Below are 26,393 nucleotides of genomic sequence, written 5' to 3'. Positions count from 1 at the left end.
TGCTTACCGCTCCAAGAGAGGGACCTAAGCGCCCGCTGGCCGTCTTGCATACATAGCTGAACATCGTAGAGATAACACCTGGCAATGAGGAGATGATTGATTATTTATCTGTAAATAAGTCTGTACTTCAGGACTAGTAATCTGTCTATTACAATCTCTCACACGTGCGCTGGTACCTGCAGACATGTAAACGGCCATGAACTACTCCCTGCCTAGCATGGAGACGATGGCGGAGGAGAAGATCCAGAGGACGTACATGTTGGCCGCCATGTGGAAGAAGGAGTAGTGGCTGAACGTGGACAGGAGCATGGGGAAACACAGGGTTTCTGTGGGTAGGGTACAGACAGGAGATGATCAGGGAAGTGTTCATTAGGAACTAAACAGGTCAAACCGGGGAGCGATTTACCTATATTTGTTTTGCTAGGGTTTGCTACTGTCTGCACTCTTATTGGACAACTCTTTCCAGATTATATTTGGGCTGTAAAAGCTGTACATTTCTTAATATTTTATATTTATATGCAGTTTTTACTGTAAGAGCTCAGGAGTTAAATTAATATTACAAAATATATTACATAAGTCAAATAAACTGGATCTCTGCCTCTGTCAGTGTTAATAGTAATAAATTGTTGTGATGTCTGGATGCAGTCTATCACAGTGCCATCCGATTTGTCACTAAAGCACCTTATACCACCCACCACTGCGACTTGTATGCTCTAGTCGGCTGGCCCTCACTAGATATTCGTCGCCAGACCCACTGGCTCCAGGTCATCTACAAGTCCATGCTAGGAAAAGCTCCGCCTTATCTCAGTTCACTGGTCACGATGGCAACACCCATCCGTAGCACGCGCATCTCACTGATCATCCCTAAAGCCAACACCTCATTTGGCCGCCTTTCGTTCCAGTACTCTGCTGCCTGTGACTGGAACGAATTGCAAAAAACGCTGAAGTTGGAGACTTATCTCCCTCACCAACTTCAAACATCAGCTATCCGAGCAGCTAACCGATCGCTGCAGCTGTACATAGTCTATTGGTAAATAGCCCACCCATTTTCACCTACCTCATTCCCATACTGTTTTTATACTGTTTTTTATTTATTTACTTTTCTGCTCTTTTGCACACCAATATCTCTACCTGTACATGACCATCTGATCATTTATCACTCCAGTGTTAATCTGCAAAATGTTATTATTCGCCTACCTCCTCATGCCTTTTGCACACATTGTATATAGACTGCCCATTTTTTTCCCACTGTGTTATTGACTTGTTAATTGTTTACTCCATGTGTAACTCTGTGTTGTCTGTTCACACTGCTATGCTTTATTTTGGCCAGGTCGCAGTTGCAAATGAGAACTTGTTCTCAACTAGCCTACCTGGTTAAATAAAGGTGAAGAAAAAATAATAATAATGATTGACAGGACCAGGAAAAACTACAGCCTAGAACAAGGGCTTCTGAGATTTTCCTGGTTAGGTCACATGTTTGTATTTATTATAGATCCCCATTATCTGCTCTTCCTGGTGCGTGGTGAAGAAAAACTCAGGGCCCTAATCCTGACACTTGATTACGGTTACAGGTTTTTCCATTTAAGTTGAGGTTGGACTTCAGGACGAATTGCACGTTGGGTTCGCCGATTGGTGTCACCTCGTTTGTCAGTATACGTTACACCTATGCTGGCTTGTCCATCTTGTTAGTTGGAAGGTGCTTTGCCTGTGCTGACCCAAATGATATTTAAGAGCGGCTGGCCCAGTGTTCCAGTTATGTGGAGGGTTAAGACCTTAAGTTGGCTCTCCCTATTTTGATTTCTAAACAAAATCCTTTCTGATCTTCCCTGCTTTTGTTTCGCTCCACTTTTTGGTTTGCTTCCTGTCTAAGTTTGGTGTGGGTTTAAAATGTTTTTCTGTGTTCTTGGGCAAATTTAGTGGGCACTCATGGTGTGTGTTTTTTAAAATTCCAAATGTTGTTGCTAGTCAACTTTCAGTGGACACCCCCATGAGCGTCCTTCAGACCGCCTCGTAAAACCCCACCTGTTTAGTTTTGGTTGTTGTCAGTGACTCGGTTTGTCCCCCCTTATGTTTCTTGCTGCGGAACGTAACAATTAACACTTCCTGAGGCAGAGATCAAGTTAAGCGTATTTGCCATAGGATAGGACAGTCTCCCCTACTCACTGGAGGCAGGGTTGGATGTGAAGTATTTGATCATAGAGCGCTGGAGGGATGACACTCTCCAACAGCAAAAAAACACAGCATTAGCAGCTATGATCCCTGAGAGAGGAGTAGAAAAAGACTGAATTAATGAGAGATTAGTGGATAATGAATGAGGTGGGTGGAGGTGCTGAAGGGTGGTAAAAGATGGCAGGATGTTCACTTGAGCAAGGAACCTAAACCCCTAAACTGCTCATTGGGCACTGCACTGCAGTCTGCTCCAATCTAATGTGTTGTGTATCAAAGTGGTTGGGTATAAAGCAGGACAAATTTCTCTCTCATACAGACAAAAAGTTTAAATTATTTTGAGAAAGAGGATAGTAGTGAAAGTGACCATCATTATCTGTATAAACTAGTTACTATTGAGAGGACACAAAAAAAATCTATGGGCTTCAGTACAGACTAACTTGCAACAGTACGTTGGCCCTCACTCAAGCCGTTCCACCACTGGTTGATCTGTAACAGAAACGGTTTGACAAAACAGCCACACAATGTAGTGAAACCTGGGTCGTGTTCATTAGGCACCAAACAGAATAAAACTGACTGAAACACGGAGGGACAACCTGGTCCAATAATAAACATACATTCTAGTTTTCCGTTGCAAAATGTTTTTTTAAAATGTTTTATTCTGTTGCGTGTAGTAATAAACACGACCCAGCATAAGGAATCAACTCGCTAAGACATCAGTGTGAACAGTTCAGCAAGAAGAGAAAGGGGGAGCATTGACATATTTGACCTAGTGCGAGTGGCAAAGTCCACACCCCCTCCTCTGAAATCCTCATCCACCTTTGGGACAAATCAACCCCTTTCGTTATGAAACTTGAAAGATGCCAGCCCTGCAAAATTGTAAGTCGTCCAAATAATCAGCGACACAAGATCCAGCGCACCGGAATTGTTCCTCGTAACCCTCATATCCCTTTCAGTTACAAATTGGGGAGACTAGGGTGTCTAACCCCATTCCAGGGACCCTGTGCTGCTCCCAGCATGTTGTACTGTTTGTATATGTTGTGGGGAGAGGCCGAGTACTGTGGCAGCAAAATGATCAATTTCCTGTATAATGTATCAATAAAGATGTATACACAATAATGAGGCATGGTATTTTTTTTTTTTTTTAAAGACTCACCCATTTGCGAAGATCCCCCTGTTTCTGCAGCCGTAGTGTCTCCAACCAGTCAGCTCAGACCTCGTCAAAGTAGCTCTGGACCCGGGACTTCAGTGACTCATACTGCCAGATGGCCGCTGTGCCAAATGAACAGCCTGTAAACTAACATGGTGTTAATCCCCTTTATTTCCTGTCAATGCTGTGCTGAATCTGGCAATAGACCTATAGAGGTCTATGTGTTTGAAACAGTAAAAGTGTGTAACAAGAAATACAGTTATATTGAGTAGTGTTTGTTTAGTAAAAGAAATACCTAAACATTAAAAAAAACTATTGTGAACGCCAGGGGCTTGACCAGTCTGCCAAAGCTCCTGGAGTGCGTGTATGCCACTGAGGGCTCCAAGAGGGAGATGCATCCCTCTTGTGGATGAGCCCTTCACTGGGCTCTGTGTGCGAAGGCCCCGTCTCCTCTATGACCCCCTTCTTGGTCTTTGACTCCTTCACTACTTTCTTGAAGCCACATCTCTGTTGAGTGTTGAGGGGGATTCTAGGAAAACACATGAACAGTGAAGAGTAAGAGAGATGATTGGTCAATTAGTTAGCTATAATAACATCTGAGTAAAAGGAGAAATGGTTTGAATCCTCTTTCTAGAGAAAAGAGAAGTCATTTTGAAAGTAAAGGGAGGAACTTACTGACTAAGTTGCTCTGGAAAAGTGTGTCTGCTTAATCAGTTAAAAAAAAAATGTACCTAGGGAGTGGAGTTATTGCCCTAACACTACCTGATTCCACTAATCAAAGGTTTGATGATGAGCAATAAGTGGAATCTGGGTTGTATTCACTAGGAACCAAACGGAGGGACAGACCTACCGGAATTTGGTCTGATAGTATCTAGTTTTCATTACAAAACATTTTCCTTTGCTAAGTTTAGCTATAGTTGTTGCTAATGAATACACCAAGTGTACCAAAAACAAAAATGTGCAGCCCTTTGGGACCCCAGGACTAGGATTAAGAAATAATGTGCTAACAGTGAATGAACACAGGTAAGGCATCTGGTAATTATTTCATATTTGCATGGCAGAATTCGTGAAACAACGGACTTTTGGGCGCTCCCAAAAAAATAGCTAGCTGCATGGCACAGAAGAATAGCCAACTCAAACAATAATTAAGTGGGAAGACTGAAGTAACAAGTAACCCCAAATAGTACTACAACTGTGAATTGACAGGTTGCAAAGGCTAGTGGACCGTGGTACCACTAGCAACATATATCAAAGGGATGAGCTGTTCATCGTCAAGCTAACCTACTAACTTCGCTAGCTCTGGCAGCCGCTAGCTGAGTTTGAGCTATCTTTTAACGACTGACAATACATATATCAGTGGTCAAGGTTGTTGAATAGTTCAGCCATTGTCAAAATTATTTTGTACACCATACCCGTTTCCTCTCGTTGCTATACAAATAACGTCATCCCTAGCCCATCTTAAAATGCACCCCCTCCACGACATGCTTGTGACCCGAATGACCCCTCCTATATTCGCTACCGGGTCAACACTCTAAAACCGCTAAACAGAAGTGGGCCATGGCTTCTTCGATGAGATTTAACGGCGGTTGGCATCCAATATATTGCATTACCGCCACATACTAGACTGGAGTACAACTCCCGTATACTTCGCTTGAAAAAAGAAATAAACAAATACCCTACCATCTCACGCTACACTCACAAATATATATATATATATATATTAACATCACCCTACTTCACTATTTAAATATATTTAATCCTACCTCATGCCAACAACCTGAAAGGATGGGACATCACCACTTAACACACCCTGTAACTCTTCTGATGTCAAGTCTCGCACACCCCAAAACTTCTCTGCAGCTGCCACCAAAACCTCAATTTTTTGTGACTTACATTCCATCCCTGCGGTACAGTTGATAACCATTGCTATAAATGCTAAAAATCCAATCTTACTGAAACATATATCACTTGTTCGTCTAATACTCACACCACTCCTCTCTTTCTTCGTTGCCTCAGCATATGACAATTTATGCACTACTCTAACCCTGGAAAGCTCAACCTGCCCCTCTCGCACTGGACATTTCTGATCCCCAGCCCCATGGGCACCCCAACAATTAACGCACCACTACTTTCCCCAATGCTACACATTCCTTTGTCTCATGCCCTTCTGCACACTTCTCACACCTAGGAACCTCCCTCCTATACACTGCTGCCACATGCCTATAAGCTTGACACCTGTAACAGCGTAATGTATTCGGTACAAAAGTTTGTACAGGATAACTTATATATCCTAACCACTTTGTCGGACAGACACAACATCAAAACTCAAAAGAACAGACGATGACTCTTCTGTGTCACCACTCTCGCCACCCCGTCTGTGTCGCACCAAACGACGAGCATCACAAACACTGGGAATCCTCCCCTTCAGTTGGTCAACTTTTACATTTACTGCTACCCCAGAAATCACTCCTTTCAATGGCACCCTTTTCTTGAGAGCGAAACAATTCACATTTATTTCCCCCATTCGTTTATCACCAAAGAACTGCCAAAGGGGGCGGAGTTGCAATCTACTACTGCAGAGATAGCCTGCAGAGTTCTGTCATACTATCCAGGTCTGTGCCCAAACAATTTGAGCTTCTACTTTTAAAAATCCTCCTTTCCAGAAATAAGTCTCTCACCTCTTCCACTTGTTATGGACCACCCTCAGCCCCTAGCTGTGCCCTGGACACCATATGTGAATTGATTGCCCCACATCTATCTTCAGATCTCATACTGTTAGGTGACCTAAACTGGGATATGCTTAACACCCCGTCCTACAATCTAAACTAGATGCCCTCAATGTTAATTATCATGGAACCTACAAGGTACAACCCTACCCAATCCGTAACCATGGGCACCCTCATAGATATCATCCTGACCAACTTTCCCTCTAAATGCACCTCTGCTGTCTTCAACCAGGATCTCAGCGACCACTGCCTCATTGCCTGCATCCGTAATGAGTTCGTTGTCAAATGACCACCCCTCATCACTGTCAAATGCTCCTTTAAACACTTCAGCTAGCAGGCCTTTCTAATCGACCTGGCCCAGGTATCCTGGAAGGATATTGACCTCATCCCTTCAGTAGAGGATGCCTGGTTGCTCTTTAAAAGTGCTTTCCTCACCATTTTAAATACGCATGCCTCATTAAAAAATGTAGAACTAAGAACAGATAAAGCCCAAACTTGACTGCCCTTGACCAACACAAAAACATCCTGTGACATACTGCATTAGCATCAAATAGCCCCCGCGATATGCAACTTTTCAGGGAAGTCAATATATAGTCAATAAAGTCAATAAACCAATATACACAGTCAGTTAGGAAAACTAAGGCTATCTTTTTCAAACAGAAATTGGCAGCCTGTAGCACTAATTCCCCAAAATTGTGGGACACTGTAAAGTCCATGGAGAATAAGAGCACCTCCTCCCAGCTGCCCACTGCAATGAGACTAGGAAACACTGTCACCACCGATAAATCTATGATAAGCAATCATTTCAAAAGGCATTTTTCTACGGCTGGCCATGCTTTCCATCTGGCTACCTGGACCTTCTCTTTTTTAAATTATCCGCCGAAATTGTTGCAACCCCTATTATCTAGCCTATTCAGCCTCTCTTTCGTATCGTCTGAGATCCCCAAAGATTGGAAAGCTGCCGCGGTTGTCCCCCTCTTCAAAGGGGGAGATACTCTAGACCCAAACTGTTATAGACCTATATCCATCCTGCCCTGCCTTTCTAAAATCTTCGAAAGCCAAGTTAACAAACAGATCACCAACCATTTCAAATCCCACCGTACCTTCTCCACTATGCAATCTGGTTTCCAAGCTGGTCATGGGTGCACATCAGCCACGCTCAAGGTCCGAAACAATATCATAAACGCAATCGACAAAATACAGTCCTGGCAGCCGTCTTTATCGACCCGACCAAGGCTTTCGACTCTGTCAATCACCGCATTCTTATTGGCAGACTCAATAGCCTTGGTTTCTCAAATGACCGCCTCGCCTGGTTCACCAACTATCAATGATGTCGCTCGTGCTGCTGGTGATTCGCTGATCCACTTCTATGCAGACAACTTCTGGCCCTCTATAGACACTGTGTTAACTAACCTCCAGACGAGCTTCAATGCCATACAACTCTCCTTCTGTGGCCTCCAACTGCTCTTAAATGCAAGTAAAACTAAATGCATGCTCTTCAACCGATCGCTGCTCGCACCTGCCTGCCCGCCTAGCATCACTGCTCTGGACGGTTCTGACTTAGAATATGTGGACATCTACAAATACCTAGGTGTCTGGCTAGACTGTAAACTCTCTTTCCAGACTCACATTAAACATCTCCAACCCAAAATGAAATCTAGATTCGGCATCCTACTTCACAACAAAGCATTCTTCACTCATGCTGCCAAACAAACCCTCGTAAAACTGACTATCCTACCAATCTTTGACTTCTGCGATGTAATTTACAAAATAGCCTCCAACACTCTACTCAGCAAATTGGAAGTAGTCTATCACAGTGCCATCCGTTTTGTCACCAAAGCCCCATATACTACCCACCATTTCAACCTGTATGCTCTCGTTGGCTAGCCCTCGCTTCATTTCGTCGCCAATCCCACTGGCTCCAGGTCATCTATAAATCCTTACTAGGCCTCATCTCAGCTCACTGGTCACCATAGCAGCACCCACCCATAGCACACGCTCCAGCAGGTATATTTCACTGGTCACCCCCAAAGCCAATTCCTCCTTTGGCCGCCTTTCCTTCCAGTTCTCTGCTGCCAATGACTGGAACGAATTGCAAAAATCACTGAAGCGGGAGATTCATGACTCCCTCACTATCTTTAATAAAGAATCAGCTATCAGAGCAGCTTACAGATCATTGCACCTGTACACAGCCCATCTGTAAATAGCCCATCCAACTACCTCATCTCCATATTGTTATTTATTTTATTCATATATATTTTTTCTCTCCTTTGCACCACAGTATCTCTACTTGCACATTAATATTCTGCACATCTATCACTCCAGCGTTTATTTGTGAAATTGTAATTATTTCTCCACTACGGCCTATTTATTGCCTTACCTCCCTAATCTTATTTCATTTGCACACACTGTATATAGACTTTTCTATTGTGTTATTGACTGTACGTTTGTTTATTCCATGTGTAACTCTGTGTTGTTGTTTGTGTCACACAGCTTTGCTTTATCTTGGCCAGGTCGCAGTTGTAAATGAGAACTTGTTGTCAAATGGCTTACCTGGTTAAATAAAGGTGAAATATTTTTTTACATCTTGAAAAAAATACTATAGGTGGGAATATCTAATGTCCGTCCTTCATGTTGTGTTGGTACATGGAATATTCCTCAACTGCATACAGTATATCATAAATTGCTATTGCAAATAGAAGTATTATGTTCAACAACTGACATTTTCAGATATTATTTTGACAAACACACTTTGGTGCTTACAATTCATTCTCTATTGTCATAGATTTAGTGGGCACTGTTTATTTTTTATTTATTTTACCTTTATTTAACCAGGCAAGTCAGTTAAGAACAAATTCTTATTTTCAATGACGGCCTGGGAACAGTGGGTTAACTGCCTGTTCAGGGGCAGAACGACAGATTTGCACCTTGTCAGCTCGGGGGTTTGAACTCGCAACCTTCCGGTTACTAGTCCAACGCTCTGTCATCTGTCATCTGTGATCTTTGTGATATGACTTTCTTTAAGCATGTACTAATGAAACTGTCACTTAATACTTTTTCTTAAACTCTACAAACGCTCTACATTTATTCACTCTGTGATAGGGTTGGATCCTATATGCTAATTTTATACTGTAAATGGTTCAGTGCCTATAATTTAGGCTGTGTATAGAATGGGGCATAAAGGAAATTACCTCTACTACTAAATTACTACTAGATTATAGTGATAAGGATAACAGCATTACAAATTTGTCCTGTGTATTCATTTGCCTATAACTAATCAGAATTCCATTATGTTTACATAAAAATAGAGTACTTCAAAATGAGAAGATCCTGCCAAGGAAAAGATGACTGGGTGGACATAAAGTGGAAAGGAGGGGAAATAACTCACACCATATAGCAGGACACTTTCATCTGCGGGGTCTTTGTAATGCAGGTTTGATAGTTATATTTTCAATAATGAATGGTTAGCTGTTATGTGACAATTAGGTCAAAAACTATATTTAATTTTTTGGTGTAGATGGCCTGTAAAGCTTACAGATTTAAGTCTAATAGCACGAGAGGAATGTAGACAAACATCAGAGTGAGATATGAAGGCATTGTTAGTGGACATTCTGAACCTTGTTTGAGGTCACTAGGTCATATGACCAAGGAGCTATTGAAATTCTAGATTTTTTCAAATGAATGTAAAATCATGTGAGATGAAAATGGACAAACTAAAAGATGTGCAATGTATAGGCCCACTGAGTGGACATTCTGAACCTTGTTTGAAATCACTAGGTCACATGACCAAGGAGCTATTGAAATTCTACATTTTGAAAAATTAATGTAAAAACATGTGAGATGAAAATTGACAAACTAAAGGGTGTGCAATGTAGAAGGGTAGTCAGTGGACATTCTGAACCTTATTTGAAGTCATTAGGTCACATGACCAAGGAGCTATAGAAATTCGAATGTAAAAAAGTTTGTACTTTGTTTACGCTCCCTAACTAATTCAACTAGGGATACAAAATGCTGCTCACATTTCCACATGTTTATTAGCTTTGGAAAGAGAATTAATGCCCAAATCGTGAAAATAAGACATGTGCAATGTTGTGTGCAATTTTTCCAACATCATGACACTTATTTGGAGTCTGTGGCTCAAGCGATTTGAAAGCTATTGCGCGAATATCCAACTTGAAACGGTCTTTACCTCCGTGACATGTTGCAGAAACCTGGACTTTTAATTTGGTTATGAACTGCACAGCGCAATAGGAAAGAAAATCGGAGAAAGTAGGCATCATTGTGAGTGCGGCTGAGCGTTACAAGGAATCCTTTCGATTAATGCTCCTTCCTCACGGGTACCTGAGCCTGTGTAAGGACGTTATTTGAATGTGACTGAAGGAGTGGGATGGTAGTTATGTATTCAAACAACCATCAATGGAATAGTATTTTTGTTTTGTTTCAATACCCCGTGTAGTAGTTGGCGGCCATACACCAATAGGTGTAGTCTGCCATAAAACTTAAAAGAAGGTCTTCCAAACAGATGTCAGATAATAGGCTGGGAACGTATCAGCTACATACGTGTGCCAGTGCAATTCCTTCATCGCTCTGGAGGAGCTGATTCGGCTAGCGTCATCATCAGCACCATCATCGACTTGACTTCATCACTCTCACATTAGCCATGACAATTACTTTGCCTACGATTCGACAGCCTTCCCCAACAGTCATTGAACCACAGCCACGCCGATGAGAGCACTTTGCACACCCCGCATAAAATTTAAAGGAACTCCGATTTGTTTGGTGCAAGCAGCGGCCGATGTTCTGAACTGAAGCCGAGGTAGCCAGTGTGGGGCCTTGGGACGCCTGCGTTCACATTGCTGTTGTTTTTTATATCTTGCAAACATGGCGGCCCCTGCGCTAACCAGCCGGGCTGGGTCCGTAAATAGCTTGGGAAACAGCCCCACTGCGACTCCCAGCTCCACGAACAATAACAACAAGATCATCCCAAACTACCCCGAGCTCGATTTCAGGTCCGGTGCCAGAATCGAGGATTTGAACCGATTGATTCTGGAATTTAGTAAGCACGATCAGCGAGAATATGACGACCAGCGAGCGCTCGAGATTCACACCGCCAAGGATTTCATTTTCTCCATGCTCGGTAAGAAATTGTGGGTGGGAAAATCACGTCTGTTTAGCTGACATTTTACTAGAATGAGGCAGATTTTTAAAAATGTATTATGCGAAACGTATTTATGACAATTCTCAGTAACAACTACAGTCCGCAAGTTTGATCAGTGGTGAATGGATGCAATAATAAAAGCAAGTGTGCTGTTTCAAATCTATCAGTGTAGATCAAGAGATCAAATCAAGAGGCTGACTATAAATCCCAAATGTATATCTAATCTCTGACCCATCATTGTCCAGTCCTATATAAATTGAACAATATAATAATTCATTATTTTAGCCTTACATCATTCATAGGGCTGCACTGCCCGCAAACTGTCTGTGATTGCTAATGCTCGAGGGCATACGGCGTGGTGGAAATCTGGTCGGGAGGTTTTATACCCATATAACAACCAGATTTAATTCAAAATACGTTTTTTTCATGATGTCATGAAAAATATGTATTAATCTGATCGACCTACTGACCAGTTATCCAAATGCTACTCAATTAATAAACATGTGCATGGTGTTTGTGGGCCATGCACCCATTGAATATATGACACTGGAACCATTACAATTATACAAATTGGAGTAATGTTGGCAAATAGAACAGTTGGCAAATAACAGCTGGCAGAGCGCACCAAAGCGGGTTAGGTTCTCATGGACCCAGTCAAGAAGCTGGGCCTATTCCGTTTGAGACTCGGACTCAGGGGGCTTCATGCGGGCGGAGCTCTTCCCGAGTCCGGTATAATCATATCACCTTGGGCCAAGGCTAATGGTACTCGGGCCGAGTCCTCTTCAGTTTGTCCGGTCCGATTAACTTTTTCAGGAGTAGGGCCATTTTACGTTTTATCCGGCAGGTGATGAAATACCAGTTAAAAAATGTTTTATATTTCACCTCCAAGGCATCGAATTTGCTAGGTCATTAGCATGCTAAAATGTGTGACAGTCTCTGCGGCCCTATAGCTATCAGAGATGGTTCCTAATTTAGAGGATCTATGCTTTTTAAATGTTTTTGATTTTAGTACAGGCTATGGTAATGCTTTTCGTAGTTGCAGTCCACCGAATTGAAAAGTGCACATTCACTTCCATAATATTTGTTCTAGGCTACCAGCATGCAAGATAAACATGCACTATAATATAGTATATGCCTACCTTTACAAAAATGTACTGCCGTTAAAATACAGTAAAACTTCAGTACAATGAAATAATGTTTTTTTAAATGAATAATATTTGGTAGCTTGCTGTGTGTCTTTTAATGGTAACTGTTTGTTTATTGTGCTGTGCATTTTCTTCTGTTCCACTGAATGCAATTTAGATTTGTTCAGAACTTAACAAAAAAACACGTAAATGAAATCAAATCCAATGTATTTATATAGCCCTTCGTACATCAGCTGATATCTCAAAGTGCTGTACAGAAACCCAGCCTAAAACCCCAAACAGCAAGCAATGCAGGTGTAAAAGCATGGTGGCTAGGAAAAACTCCATAGAAAGCCCAAAACCTAGGAAGAAACCTAGAGAGGAACCAGGCTATGTGGGGTGGCCAGTCCTCTTCTGGCTGTGCCGGGTGGAGATTATAACAGAACATGGCCAAGATGTTCAAATGTTCATAAATGACCAGCATGGTCGAATAATAATAAGGCAGAACAGTTGAAACTGGAACAGCATCACAGTCAGGTGGACTGGGGACAGCAAGGAGTCATCATGTCAGGTAGTCCTGGGGCATGGTCCTAGGGCTCAGGTCCTCCGAGAGAGAGAAAGAAAGAGAGAAGGAGAGAATTAGAGGACACACACTTAGATTCACACAGGACACCGATTAGGACAGGAGAAGTACTCCAGATATAACAAACTGACCCTAGCCCCCCGACACATAAACTACTGCAGCATAAATACTGGAGGCTGAGACAGGAGGGGTCAGGAGACACTGTGGTCCCATCCGAGGACACCCCCGGACATGGCCAAACAGGAAGGATACAGCAAGGGCGGTTCGTTGCTCCAGAGCCTTTCCGTTCATCTTCCCACTCCTGGGCCAGACTACTCTCAATCATATGACCCACTGAAGAGATAAGTCTTCAGTAAAGACTTAAAGGTTGAGACCGAGTTTGCGTCTCTGACATGGGTAGGCAGACCGTTCCATAAAAATGGAGCTCTATAGGAGAAAGCCCTGCCTCCAGCTGTTTGCTTAGAAATTCTAGGGACAATTAGGATGCCTGCTTCTTGTGACCGTAGCGTACGTGTAGGTATGTACGGCAGGACCAAATCAGAGAGATATGTAGGAGCAAGCCCATGTAATGCTTTGTAGGTTAGCAGTAAAACCTTGAAATCAGCCCTTGATTTGACAGGAAGCCAGTGTAGGGAGGCTAGCACTGGAGTAATATGATCAATTTTTTGGTTCTAGTCAGGATTCTAGCAGCTGTATTTAGCACTAACTGAAGTTTATTTAGTGCTTTATCCGGGTAGCCGGAAAGTAGAGCATTGCAGTAGTCTAACCTAGAAGTGACAAAAGCATGGATTAATTTTTCCGCATCATTTTTGGACAGAAAGCTTCTTTCTTGCAATGCTTTTTGCAATGTTACGTAGATGGAACAAAGCTGTCCTTGAAATGGTCTTGATATGTTCTTCAAAAGAGAGATCAGGGTCCAGAGTAACGCCGAGGTCCTTCACAGTTTTATTTGAGACGACTGTACAACCATTAAGATTCATTGTCAGATTCAACAGAAGATCTCTTTGTTTCTTGGGACCTAGAACAAGCATCTCTGTTTTGTCCGAGTTTAAAAGTAGAAAGTTTGCAGCCATCCACTTCCGTATGTCTGAAACACATGCTTCTAGCAAGGGCAATTTTGGGATTTCACCATGTTTCATTGAAATGTACAGCTGTGTGTCATCCGCATAGCAGTGAAAGTTAACATTGTTTTCGAATAACATCCCCAAGAGGTAAAATATATAGTGAAAACAATAATGGTCCTAAAACGGAACCTTGAGGAACACTGAAATTTACAGTTGATTTGTTAGAGGACAAACCATTCACAGAGACAAACTGATATCTTTCCGACAGATAAGATCTAGGCCTATGTATTTTATTTCAATATCCTACTACAATTTACAAACCCCTATATTTATTCCATTTATTTAAATAGTCAGATAGTCAAACATTATTGCACCTGAATTTGACCCTGACAATTATATTGTGTAAAGCTTTTGAGCAATTCAAATTACTGCACGCATTGTTATTTTAATGTCAGTAGCTAAATGAGGAGGTAGGCATATCTGTTCCAACTAAAATTTGGATTGGAATCGGTGCTAGCAGCAATATATCTCTGTGCGCGGTGCAGGCAGCTTGAGCAATCAAGTGCATTGCTCAAGAATCATTGGGACAGAGCGCCTGGTAGGTTACACAACAACACAGCTGGAAAACAATGACAGCTTCGAAATATGCACAAAAAACTTTGATAACATTCTCCTGCATTGTTGTTTTACTTTTGTAAGTAAGGCGGCGGTTTGTTGGGGAGAAGAACTTCATGAGGAATTTTGCTAGCTGGCTAATTTTAGCTAGCTAACATTAGCTCTCTAGCTAATCATCCATGGACATGGTAAGTTAACACTTTTACCTCCTGCAGCTAGCTAACATTTTGACATTTTGAAATCTGTTTAGCTAATGACAGTGTTGCTGTATGTCTCTCTCTGTCTGTGTATGTGTGTGGGAGAGACGGACAGAGTGATGATGATCACAATAACTTTAGAAAACGTGTGCAAAATGCTTACAGTAAGAGTCATGAAAAGCCTGGAAACTCAGGTGATTGATGTGTTATGGGCCCTCCTAAAATATGTCCCAGACCGCTGTGGTGGAGGAGGATGCAAAGTATGTATATGAGCAAGTTGCTCTTTTTTGAAGACCTCTCTAAGCTATAACTGTAACAGACTTCTTCAACAAGTACCACAGAAATACTTTTAGCCAGCTGAGTACACAAAGTTTTTTCAGGAAAATCCTTTTTCTTTTAAAATCTCAAATTGATAAAGTTGTAAGTTGCTTATTCTCTTCACTGCAGATCTGACCCATCACACCACTATTCAAGAAGGCCACTATGCTCCAGATCGCCTTCTCTGCGGTCCTCGATGAGGATCTACCCGATTACACCACTCTTATTAGGCATTAATAAAAAATCCCAATGTGCATTTATATACTCCGTCCAAGTCTTTCTATGCATGCAATGTCTGTGGGTTAATTATGAAACAATTACTGTCCAGATGTGCAAAGAATTGTGATGTAGATTGTTTTTTTTGCCATTGCTTGATCTATTTTAAATGTAAGAATATGTTGCAGATTGAAACTTTAATTGGTGCCTATGGAAACGAATAGAAATGTAACGAACAAGCTTTTCAATATCCAACTTTATCCTTTGCAATCCTTTTTACAGTAGGTAATAAGCTGTAGTCAGGTGGTTATTATCAGGTTGTGATGAGGTCTTAACTATGACCTGTAGCCTACATAATAAACTCAGCAACAAAAAAAACATCTTCTCACTGTCAACTGCCCTTATAAATATTTGTATGAACATAACAAGATTCAACAACTGAGACATGAACTGAACAAGTTCCACAGACATGTGACTAACAAAAATTGAATAATGTAACAGTCAGTATCTGGTGTGACCACAGCTGCATTAAGTACTGCAGTGCATCTCCTTCTCATGGATTGCACCAGATTTGCCAGTTCTTGCTGTGTGTTACCCCACACTTCCACCAAGGCACCTGCAAGTTTCCGGACATTTCTGGGGGGAATGGCCCTAGCCCTCACCCTCCGATCCAACAGGTCCCAGCTGTGCTCAATGGGATTGAGATAAGAGCTCTTCGCTGGCGGTCTTGCAGGAAATAACACACAGAACAAGCAGTATGGCTGGTGGCATTGTCATGCTGGAGAATCATGTCAGGATGAGCCTGTAGGAAGGGTACCCCATGAGGGAAGAGGATGTCTTCCCGGTAACGCACAGCGTTGAGATTGCCTGCAATGACAACAAGTGTAACAGTATAGCTTCCGTCCCTCTCCTCGCCCTACCTGGGCTTGAACCAGGGAGACAACTGACACCCATGAAGCATCGTTACCCATCGCGCCACAAAAGCCACAGCCCTTGCAGACAGAGCAAGGGAACAACTACTTCAAGGCCTCAGAGCAAGTGACGTCACCAACTGAAACGCTATTAGTGCGCACCACTGCTAACTAGCTAGCCATTTCACATCGGTTACACTCACCCCCTTTTTGACCTCCTTTTCCGCAGCAACCAGTGATCCGGGTCACGGCACCAATGTAACAGTATAGATTCCGTCCCTCTCCTCGCCCCTACCTGGGCTTGAACCAGGGACCCTCTGCCCACATAGACAACTGACACCCACGAAGCATCAATACTAGAGGTCGACCGATTATGATTTTTGAACGCCGATACCGATTATTGGAGGACCAAAAAAAAAAGCCGCAACCGATTAATCGGCCCGATTTAAAAACGTTTTTTAATAATGACAATTACAACAATACTGAATGAACACTTATTTTAACTTAATATAATACATAAATAAAATCAATTTAGCCTCAAATAAATAATGAAACATGTTCAATTTGGTTTAAATAATTCAAAAACAAGGTGTTGGAGAAGAAATGAAAAGTGCAATATGTGCCATCTCAGAAAGCTAACGTTTAAGTTCCTTGCTCAGAACATGAGAACATATAAAAGCTGGTGGTTCCTTTTAACATGAGTCTTCAATGTTCCCAGGTTAGAAGTTTTAGGTTGTAGTTATTATAGGAATTATAGGACTATTTCTCTCTATACCATTTGTATTTCATTAACCTTTGACTATTGGATGTTCTTATAGGCACTTTAGTATTGCCAGTGTAACAGTATAGCTTCCATCCCTCTCCTCGCTCCTCTCTGGGCTTGAACCAGGAACACAACGACAGCAGCCACCATCGAAGCAGCGTTACCCATGCAGAGCAAGGGGAACAACTACTCCAAGTCTCAGCGAGTGACGTTTGAAACTCAATTAGCGCGCACCCCGCTAACTAGCTAGCCATTTCACATCGGTTTCACCAGCCTAATTTTCGAGAGTTGATAGGCTTGAAGTCATAAACAGCTGCTGGCAAACGCACTAAAGTGCTGTTTGAATGAATGCTTACGAGCCTGCTGGTGCCTACCACCTCTCAGTCAGACTGCTCTATCAAATCATAGACTTAGTTATAACATGATAACACACAGAAATATGAGCCTTATGTCATTAATAAGGCAGTATCTGGAAACTCATCTCGAAAACAAGACGTTTATTCTTTCAGTGAAATACGGAACCGTTCCGTATTTTATCTAATGAGTGGCGGCCATAAGTCTAAATATTCCTGTTACATTGCACAACCTTCAATGTTATGTCATAGTTGCGTAAAATTCTGGCAAATTAGGCGGCCCAAACTGTTGCATATACACTGACTCTGTGTGCAATGAACGCAAGAGAATTTTACCTGGTTAATATTGCCTGCTCACCTGGATTTCTTTTAGCTAAATATGCAGGTTTAAAAAGATATACTTTTGTGTATTCATTTTAAGAAAGGCATTGATGTTTATGGTTAGATACACATTGGAGCAACGAAGTCCTTTTTTTGCGAATGGGCACCGCATCTATTATATGTTGCAGGACACGCTAGATAAACTAGTAATATCATCAACCATGTGTAGTTAAATAGTGATTATGATTGATTGTTTTTTATAAGATAAGTTTAATGCTATCTAGCAACTTACCTTGGCTTACTGCATTCACGTAACAGGCAGTCTCCTCGTGGAGTGCAATGTAATCAGATGGTTAGAGCGTTGGACTAGTTAACTGTAAGTTTGCAAGATTGAATCCCCCGAGCTGACAAGGAAAAAATCTGTCGTTCTGCTCCTGAACGAGGCAGTTAACCCACCGTTCCAAGGCCGTCATTGAAAATAAGAATGTGTTCTTAACGGACTTGCCTAGTTAAATAAAGATTAAATAAAGGTGTAAAAAAAAAAGGTGGCCAAAAATACACAAATTAATCGGCCATTCCGATTAATCGGTCGACCTCTAATCGTTACCCATCGCACCACAAAAGCTGCGGCCCTTGTAGAGCAAGGGGAACAACTACTTCAAGGTCTCAGAGCAAGTGACGTCACCGACTGAAACGCTATTAGTGCGCACCACCGCTAACTAGCTAGCCATTACACAAGCTCAGTCCAATGATGCTGTAACACACTGCCCCAGACCATGACGGACCCTCCACCTCCAAATTGATCCCTCTCCAGAGTACATGCCTCGGTGTAACACTCATTCATTCGACGATAAACTCGAATCCGACCATCAGGGGTGATGACAAAACCGCAACTGGTCAGTGAAGAGCACTTTTTGCCAGTCCTGTCTGGTCCAGCGACGGTGGGTTTGTGCCCATAGGTGACATTGTTGTCGGTGATGTCTGGTGAGGACCTGCCTTACAACAGGCCTACAAGCCCTCAGTCCAGCCTCTCTCAGCCTATTGCGGACAGTCTGAGCACTGATGGAGGGATTGTGCATTTCTGGTGTAACTCGGGCAGTTGTTGTTGCCATCCTGTACCTGTCCGGCAGGTGTGATGTTTGGATGTACCTATCCTGTGCAGGTGTTTTTATACGTGGTCTGCCACTGTGAGGACAATCAGTTGTCTGTTCTGTCTCCCTGTTGCTCTGTTTTAGGCGTCTCACAGTACAGACATAGCAATCTATTGCTCTGGCCACATCTGCAGTCCTCGTGCATCCTTGCAGCATGCCTAAGGCACGTTCACGCATATGAGCAGGAGCCCTGAGTCAGTAGATAGGCTTCTTTCGTGTCCTAAGTTTTCATAACTGTGACCTTAATTGTCTATCGTCTGTAAGCTGTTAGTGTCTTAATGACCGTTCCACAGGTGCATGTTCATTAATTGTTTATGGTTCATTGAACAAGCATGTGTTTAAGTGTTTAAACACTTTACAATGAAGATCTGTGAAGTTATTTGGATTTTTACGAATTTTCTTTGAAAGACAGTGTCCTGACTGTCCTAACACAATTTAGTGGTCAGAATTATGACGAGGTGGTCAGATAGAGGTATCAGTTGCGACCAGAAAAAGATGTCATATTTTTTAACCCCCCTGTTCTCCCCAATTTCGATCTTGTCTCAGCGCTGCAACTTCTCAATGGGCTCGAAGGTCGAGTCATGTGTCCTCCAAAACATGACCCGCCACACCGCGCTTCTTAACACCTGCCCGCTTAACCCGGAAGCCAGCCACACCAATGTGTCGGAGGAAACACCTTTCGACTGCCTGCAGTCGCCCGCCCCGCCACAAGGAGGTGCTAGAGCGTGATGAGCCAAGTAAAGCCCCCCTGGCCAAACCCTCCCTTAACCCGGACGACGCTGGGCCAATTGTACGCCACCCTATGACATGGCTGAAAAAGGAACTAACTTTCCCGCATTTCATATATAGCAGTGGATATACAAATTAATGTGATATTTGATTCTCTCTCAATAATTCATTGTACAATGAACACACACATATTTCCATTTGTGAGTGTGTGATATTTATTTCAACAAGAAAAACTTTTTTAAACAATTTCAACACTGCCATGTTGACCTGAGCCTTGCTGTTGGAAAACCACGTCAGTGTTCTCCTATCACGGTTGAACCTCCCCTGACTTCACTCCGCTTTCGTCTAGTCGGTTGCTTTAGCCTTATCACTCAAACGTGCCCACTAACTCAGTGGCATTCAAAGTCTGGTCATGACCCCTACTGGGGTCTCGGGGGAACTACAGTGGTGTCACCATTTTTAAAAATAAAACAATTAAGATGACAGATTATTGTATGGGACAATATTCAGAAGTTTTTGAGAAAGATGAAAAATATATATATTTTTTAGTAAATGTATTTATTGGTTTCGTTAAAATGTAAAATTATTTTTTTGTTTTGTTGATATAAAAATCTACATTTTTTCAGGAAGAAATAGGGTCCCCGCTGAAAAAGTTTGAATATCACTGCACTAACTTGAATAACTTTGAGTTGACTGGCATATTAGGCCAACTGTTGTGGTGGTGTACTGGTTCAGCAGCAGTGCAGAAAACTGGACACCATGAAAACTCACTCAGATGATGTGAGCAAAAGATACAAAAAGAGCAGCAGACCGACACACAGTCTCACACACTCACTCACTCACTCACTCACTCACTCACACAGCATATGTTTTACTGTCCTTGTGAGGACCTAACATTTATTTCCATTCAAAATCCTATTATCCCTAATCCTTACCCAGACTCTTAACCCTAACTCTAATTGTAACTTTAAACCAAAAGCTAACCCCTAAACTTAAAATAGTCTTTGTCCTCGTGGAGACCTGGGAAATGGCCCCATGAGGGAGAATTTTCCTGGTTTTACTATCCTTGTGGGGACTTTTAGGGATTTCCGGTACCCTCAAAGACCGTAATACAAGCCCACACACACAAACACACTTGCATTGTAGGCCTACACACTTAAGCTTCTTGCGCTTAGTGTCCCAAAGTCACAGTGTCTCAAACAAACAGTGACAGTAGACCACAACGCTGAGCCACTCGGGCCTGTCTCTTATGTTGTGGATTATGGCTGCTGAGAGGGAACAGACACTTTCTGGAATCAGTGAAGAGGAAGAGAGAAAAAAGAGACAGAGCACTGCAGTCTACATCAATAAACTCAGCCGATGCTAACGGAGCATGCTAGGCTAGCTCAGTCCAGTGCAGTGCACACAGAACCCAGAGGCCAACGATGCATAAGATAATGAATGGCAAGTTATTTTTTAAATCTGAAATGTTATGGGATGGTAGGATGACTATGACAGGGGAGATTTATTTAGCCTGTGTTAATATTATTTAATGTAAATGTATCGGGTTGGAACCGGTTCAGGGAACAGAACAGAAAAATAACAAAACATTTTGAGGAACAAATCCAAAACCAGGCACGAAAGTTATCTCTAGTGTTCCGGGACAGGACTTTATTTTTTTTTAAATCTTGAGAACTGGTTAATGATATGTTTAGTTACAAATACAAATGTCATGACTCAAGCCAAGCCCCCTCCATGTCCTCACTGTCAACTACATTCATTTTCAGCAAACTTAACATGTGTAAATATTTGTATGAACATAACAAGATTCAACAACTGAGACATAAACTGAACAAGTTCCATAGACATGTGACTAACAGATGTTGAATATTGTGTCCCTGAACAAAGGGGGGGTCAAAATCAAAAGTAACAGTCAGTATCTGGTGTGAGTAATGCAGTGCATCTCCTCCTCATGGACTGCGCCAGATTTACCAGTTCTTGCTGTGAGATGTTACCCCACTCTTCCACCAAGGCACCTGCAAGTTCACAGATATTTAAGGGGGGAATGGCCCTAGCCCTCAACCTCCAAACCAACAGGTCCCAGATGTGCTGGCAGAACACTGACATTCCTGTCTTGCAGGAAATCACGCACAGAACAAGCAGTATGGCTGGTGGCATTGTCATGCTGGAAAGTCATGTCAGTATGAGCCTGCAGGAAGGGTACCACATGAGGGAGGAGGATGTCTCCCTGTAACACACAGCGTTGAGATTGCCTGCAATGACAACAAGCTCAGTCCGATGATGCTGTGACACACCGCCCCAGACCAAGACGGACCCCGCTCCAGAGTACAGGCCTTGATGTATTGCTCATTCCTTTGGAATGGCATAGGCTACCTTATTACAGAGAATTTGCACTGTTAAAACCTCTTCCTCCTACCCCCCAATTTTTCGAACATTCTGTTAAAAATCGCGCAACATTTCAGCGCCCTGCTACTCATGCCAGGAATATAGTATATGCATATGATCAGTATGTGTGGATAGAAAACACTCAGACATTTATAAAACTGGTTAAATCACGGCTGTGACTATAACAGAATGTGCGTTTCATCGAAAAGTGCAGGAAAATCTGATCACTGAAAGTGGAAAAATATATCCATCCGCCGCTTCAACCCATTGTTATGGGCGAAAGACATTAAATAGGGCTGAGGTTGCAGTACCTACAGCTTCCACACGATGTCAACAGTCTTGTCATTTGCCAATTCTTTGTTTCTTGGTCAAACGAACAAGAGACAGGCTTTTTCTTCAGGTCTAAGACCGGATATTTTGGTTGAGAAATACACGGACAGTATTTCAAGACGGACCCCTATAGAAAACACTTCGTCTCGTGATTAATTTGATCGCTTATTAACGTTTACTAATACCTAAAGTTGCATTACAAAAGTATTTCGAAGTGTTTTGTGAAAGTTTATCGTCGACTTTTTGAATTTAAAAAAATGACGTTACGTTATGAAACGCTATTTTTTTCCGTTTATCACACAGTCTTCATAGATCGATATCTAGGCTATATATGGACCGATTTAATCGAAAAAAGACCCAATAGTGATTATGGGACATCTAGGAGTGCCAACAAAGAAGATGGTCAAAGGTAATGAATGTTTTATATTTTATTTGTGCGGTTTGTGTAGCGCCGACTATGCTAATTATTTTGTTTACGTCCCCTGCGGGTCTTTTGGGGTGTTACATGCTATCAGATAATAGCTTCTCGTGCTTTCGCCGAAAAGCATTTTAAAAATCTGACTTGTTGCCTGGATTCACAACGAGTGTAGCTTTAATTCAATACCCTGCATGTGTATTTTAATGAACGTTTGAGTTTTAACTAATACTATTAGCATTTAGCGTAGCGCATTTGCATTTCCAGAGCTCTAGATGGGACGCCTGCGTGCCAGGTAGGAGCAAGAGGTTAAAACCTAATCATAGGCTATTCATCCCCCTATTTTTAAAGGAGTGGGACAGTCTAACTCCTTTTGTATTTTTGTCCTTTTTATTGAACAGATAGGACAGGCAAGGAAAGACAGGAAAGGTAGGAGGAGGTTGAGTCTAAGGGCAGTGGGCCAGATTTGAACCCATGCCAACTCTAACCGCTGGACCACACAGGCCACTATTAATCCCCCTTTATTCTTCTCCCATCAGGTATGGTGCAGAAATTGGACCAGAAGCTCCCTGTGGCCAACGAGTACCTGCTGCTGTCAGGTGGTGTGCGGGAGGGCGTGGTCGACATGGACCTAGACGAGCTGAGTGTTTACGCCCGTGGCACCGACTATGACATGGACTTTACCCTCCTCGTGCCTGCGCTCAAGCTGCACGACCGCAACCAGCCGGTCACTCTGGACATGCGCCACTCAGCCCTGTGCCACTCGTGGCTGAGCCTGCGCCTCTTCGACGAGGGCACCATCAACAAGTGGAAGGACTGCTGCACAGTGGTAGACCACATCAATGGCGCCACCAACTACTTCTTCTCACCCACACTGGTGGCTGACTGGTTCTACGAGTCCATCAGCGTGGTCCTGGTAGAGATCCAGAAGAAGCCCCAGCGCGGCATGCCCCGCGTGGAGAAGGTGGAGCGGAACGGCACAATCATCTCCGTCATCCTGGGCGTGGGCAGCAGCCGCATGCTCTATGACATCGTGCCTGTGGTCTCCTTCAAGGGATGGCCAGCGGTGGCCCAGAGCTGGCTGATGGAGAACCACTTCTGGGACGGCAAGATCACAGAGGAGGAAGTGATCAGCGGCTTCTACCTGGTGCCTGCCTGCTCCCACAAGGGCCGTAAGGAGAATGAGTGGCGCCTATCTTTCGCCCGCAGCGAAGTGCAGCTCAAGAAGTGCATCTCGGCCAGCCTGATGCAGGCCTACCAGGCGTGCAAGGCCATCATTATCAAGCTGCTGTCAAGGCCCAAGGCCATCAGCCCCTACCACCTGCGCAGCATGATGTTGTGGGCCTGCGATCGGCTCCCCGCCACCTACCTGTCCCAGGAAGACTTTTCAGCCCACTTCCTGCTAGGCCTCATTGACGACCTGCAGAACTGCCTGGTCAACAAGATGTGCCCCAACTACTTCATCCCACAGTGCAACATGCTAGAGCACCTGTCGGACGAGATGGCCATGCTCCACGCCCGCAAGCTCAGCTCGGTGCGCTCCGACCCGGCCGAGCACCTGCGCACTACCATTGAGCACGCCAAGGCGGCCAACCGACTGACCCTGGAACTGCATTGGCGCGGCAGTGCCTCAAACCTGCCGTCACCACAGTCGGACGCGGGCGGCGAGCACCAGCCGGATGACCGCTTGGCTAAGAAGCTGCAGCAGCTGGTGACAGAGAACCCTGGAAAGTCCATCTCGGTGTTCATCAACCCCGATGACGTGACGCGGCCGCACTTCCGCATCGACGACAAGTTTTTCTGAGACTTCAAAATAGAAAAAAGCTATTCTTCTCCTCCCCCCACATCACCCATTCTCCTTTTGACTAGATCGATCGGTCGAGTCGTCAAATTAGTCGGTTTACCAAGTAACGGTCACCACAGAGCATTGTGAGGTGCTTTTGTGCAATGGTGTCTTCCCATTTTGTTTGCCTGTCCCCACACCCCACCAACCCTACAGTGCCCGTGTCACCTTGAGAAGGCCTTTACAGGACTACATGAAACAGGTGGAAGAAGAGTCACTGCGTCTTTCCTCGGAAAGTTAAGGAATGGCTTAGTCCCTGTAGGGGAACTGATGGTACTAACGCCATAACTGTACATAAAGAGAGTTGAGTAGATATGTGTGAGTGAAAATTGGTATTATTTTGCACAGAATGTAGAGGCACACAGTTATGGTGGAAGTTGTGATGTGAAGTCTGAAATGTTGCATATCTTTTAGGAAGGCAATGTCAATGCTCTTTTTTTTCTCTATTGGGCAAAATGCTCTGAATTAATACCTACTGGTTTAGAGTTGTTATTCCAATAAGCTGTATCGCAATGACAAGATGTTTCTAACTTTACATTCTCTGTGCATTCATGTCCTATGTGTATAGTGAGCAGTTCCAGACGTATCCAGAATATGCCAAAAACCTGCAGATATCTGACCGGCAATGTGATACACATATCTTCATCCTCAAGTGCAATTAGTAAACAAAAACACACACACACACAAACACCACACCACTCCACACCACACATACAAGTGCTAACACTCATCATACACACTCCTGATTAGTGAAATGGTGTATTTGTTACGTATTTGTGATATTCCAGAACTCTGGGACCTTGTCCTTTTGTTTGTTTGTGTTATATGGAACTTGGAAACATTTGACTGTGATTCTTATTTTCCATATTGCTGCTGACCTTATGAAGATGTTTTATGATTGATTGGTTATGCAAATTAAGTGAACAAACACACAATTATGTATTTTAATTGGACATGGGCGTAGCTACTGTGTACATAGTATTGTAAAGCAGCAGTGGGACCCTGCCTGTATCATTTGTATGGACCAATCTGTCAGCGGCATTGTCAGCACCAACGAATTGCATGGCCTGAGGTTCTTCAAATCCTGTTGAGTCAAACCTGTCATGGACTAAATGAGCAACCTCACCATCGGCAGGGATCATTTTCTCCCAAGTGGCGCAGCGGACTAAGACACTGCATCTCATTGCAAGAAGCATCACTGCAGTCCCTGGGTCAAATCCAGGCTGCATCACATCCGGCCATGATTGGGAGTCCCATAGGGCGGCGCACAATTGGCCCAGCGTCGTCTTGGTTTGGCCGGGGTAGGCCGTCATTGTAAATAAGAATTTGTTGTTAACTGACTTGCCTAGTTAAATAATAAAATAAAAAAACACACTGCCTTACCATCAATTCGGACTAATCACTGGAGTGGCCTGAAGAATGTGTTCTATGCCTTTCTAAAGGCATACTGGCCGCATACCAGGCTGACTACGTTGCATACGCCTGCGAAATCTCACAACGCTGTCATATCATATCATATAAGATGTCATATCACATCATATGAACAATCTGATGCCTGTCTGTTCAAATCGATTGACCATGGGTTGATGCAATGCAATATCTGCAATGTAGTTAGCCTGAAACGTGACCATACTGTATGAGAGGGAGAGCAAGTGATGCAATGATCAAATCAAATTATGTGTAGATGGTAACATTATTATCAAGCTAAAATGTAATTAAACATATTTAACAACAACTCTAAAGAGAAACTGCTTGAAAATAATTGATTCAACAATTTATATAACATTTAACAGTTGCTTGTCTGCACATTCATGATGTTCAGTATGTTGCAAACAATATCAATTAGTGTGATGAATAAAGATGTACAGGATCCCA

General features: G+C 43.0%; 1 protein-coding gene, 1 long non-coding RNA gene and 1 pseudogene across 5 annotated transcripts; 2 read left to right on the top strand and 1 right to left on the bottom strand.

The window, feature by feature from the left end:
• The window catches only part of LOC123994832, an 8,480-nt pseudogene extending 3,666 nt beyond the window's left edge, over positions 1–4,814 (bottom strand).
• Positions 4,131–26,393, top strand: LOC123994827 (protein MB21D2). 4 transcript variants are annotated; one of them, XM_046297847.1, is made up of 3 exons: positions 4,131–4,339; positions 9,351–9,475; positions 23,215–26,393. In XM_046297847.1, exon 3 carries the CDS (start codon positions 23,217–23,219, stop codon positions 24,477–24,479), a length of 1,263 nt encoding a protein of 420 aa, XP_046153803.1. In that variant the 5' UTR covers positions 4,131–4,339; positions 9,351–9,475; positions 23,215–23,216; the 3' UTR covers positions 24,480–26,393. The 4 variants fall into 4 exon arrangements, 2 of the variants coding, with proteins under 2 accessions (XP_046153803.1, XP_046153802.1); XM_046297846.1 differs by lacking the exons at positions 4,131–4,339; positions 9,351–9,475 and adding an exon at positions 10,140–11,179; XR_006831729.1 differs by lacking the exons at positions 4,131–4,339; positions 9,351–9,475; positions 23,215–26,393 and adding exons at positions 11,046–11,179; positions 14,671–15,361.
• On the top strand, positions 14,125–15,361 carry LOC123994834. Its single transcript, XR_006831732.1, has 2 exons — positions 14,125–14,774; positions 15,231–15,361. It is a non-coding gene; the product is annotated as an uncharacterized LOC123994834 (long non-coding RNA).

The sequence above is a fragment of the Oncorhynchus gorbuscha genome, linkage group LG14 (assembly GCF_021184085.1).
Source record: "Oncorhynchus gorbuscha isolate QuinsamMale2020 ecotype Even-year linkage group LG14, OgorEven_v1.0, whole genome shotgun sequence".
Lineage (NCBI taxonomy): Eukaryota > Metazoa > Chordata > Actinopteri > Salmoniformes > Salmonidae > Oncorhynchus > Oncorhynchus gorbuscha.
This window is presented reverse-complemented; position numbering and strand designations above follow the sequence as displayed.

Bases quoted from the DNA above. Each gene is read 5' to 3' on its own strand.
- LOC123994827 (XM_046297846.1), top strand. From the start codon at position 10,924: ATGGCGGCCCCTGCGCTAACCAGCCGGGCTGGGTCCGTAAATAGCTTG. The intron at 11,180-23,214 runs GTAAGAAATTGT...TTCTCCCATCAG, and splicing joins TTTCATTTTCTCCATGCTCG to GTATGGTGCAGAAATTGGAC.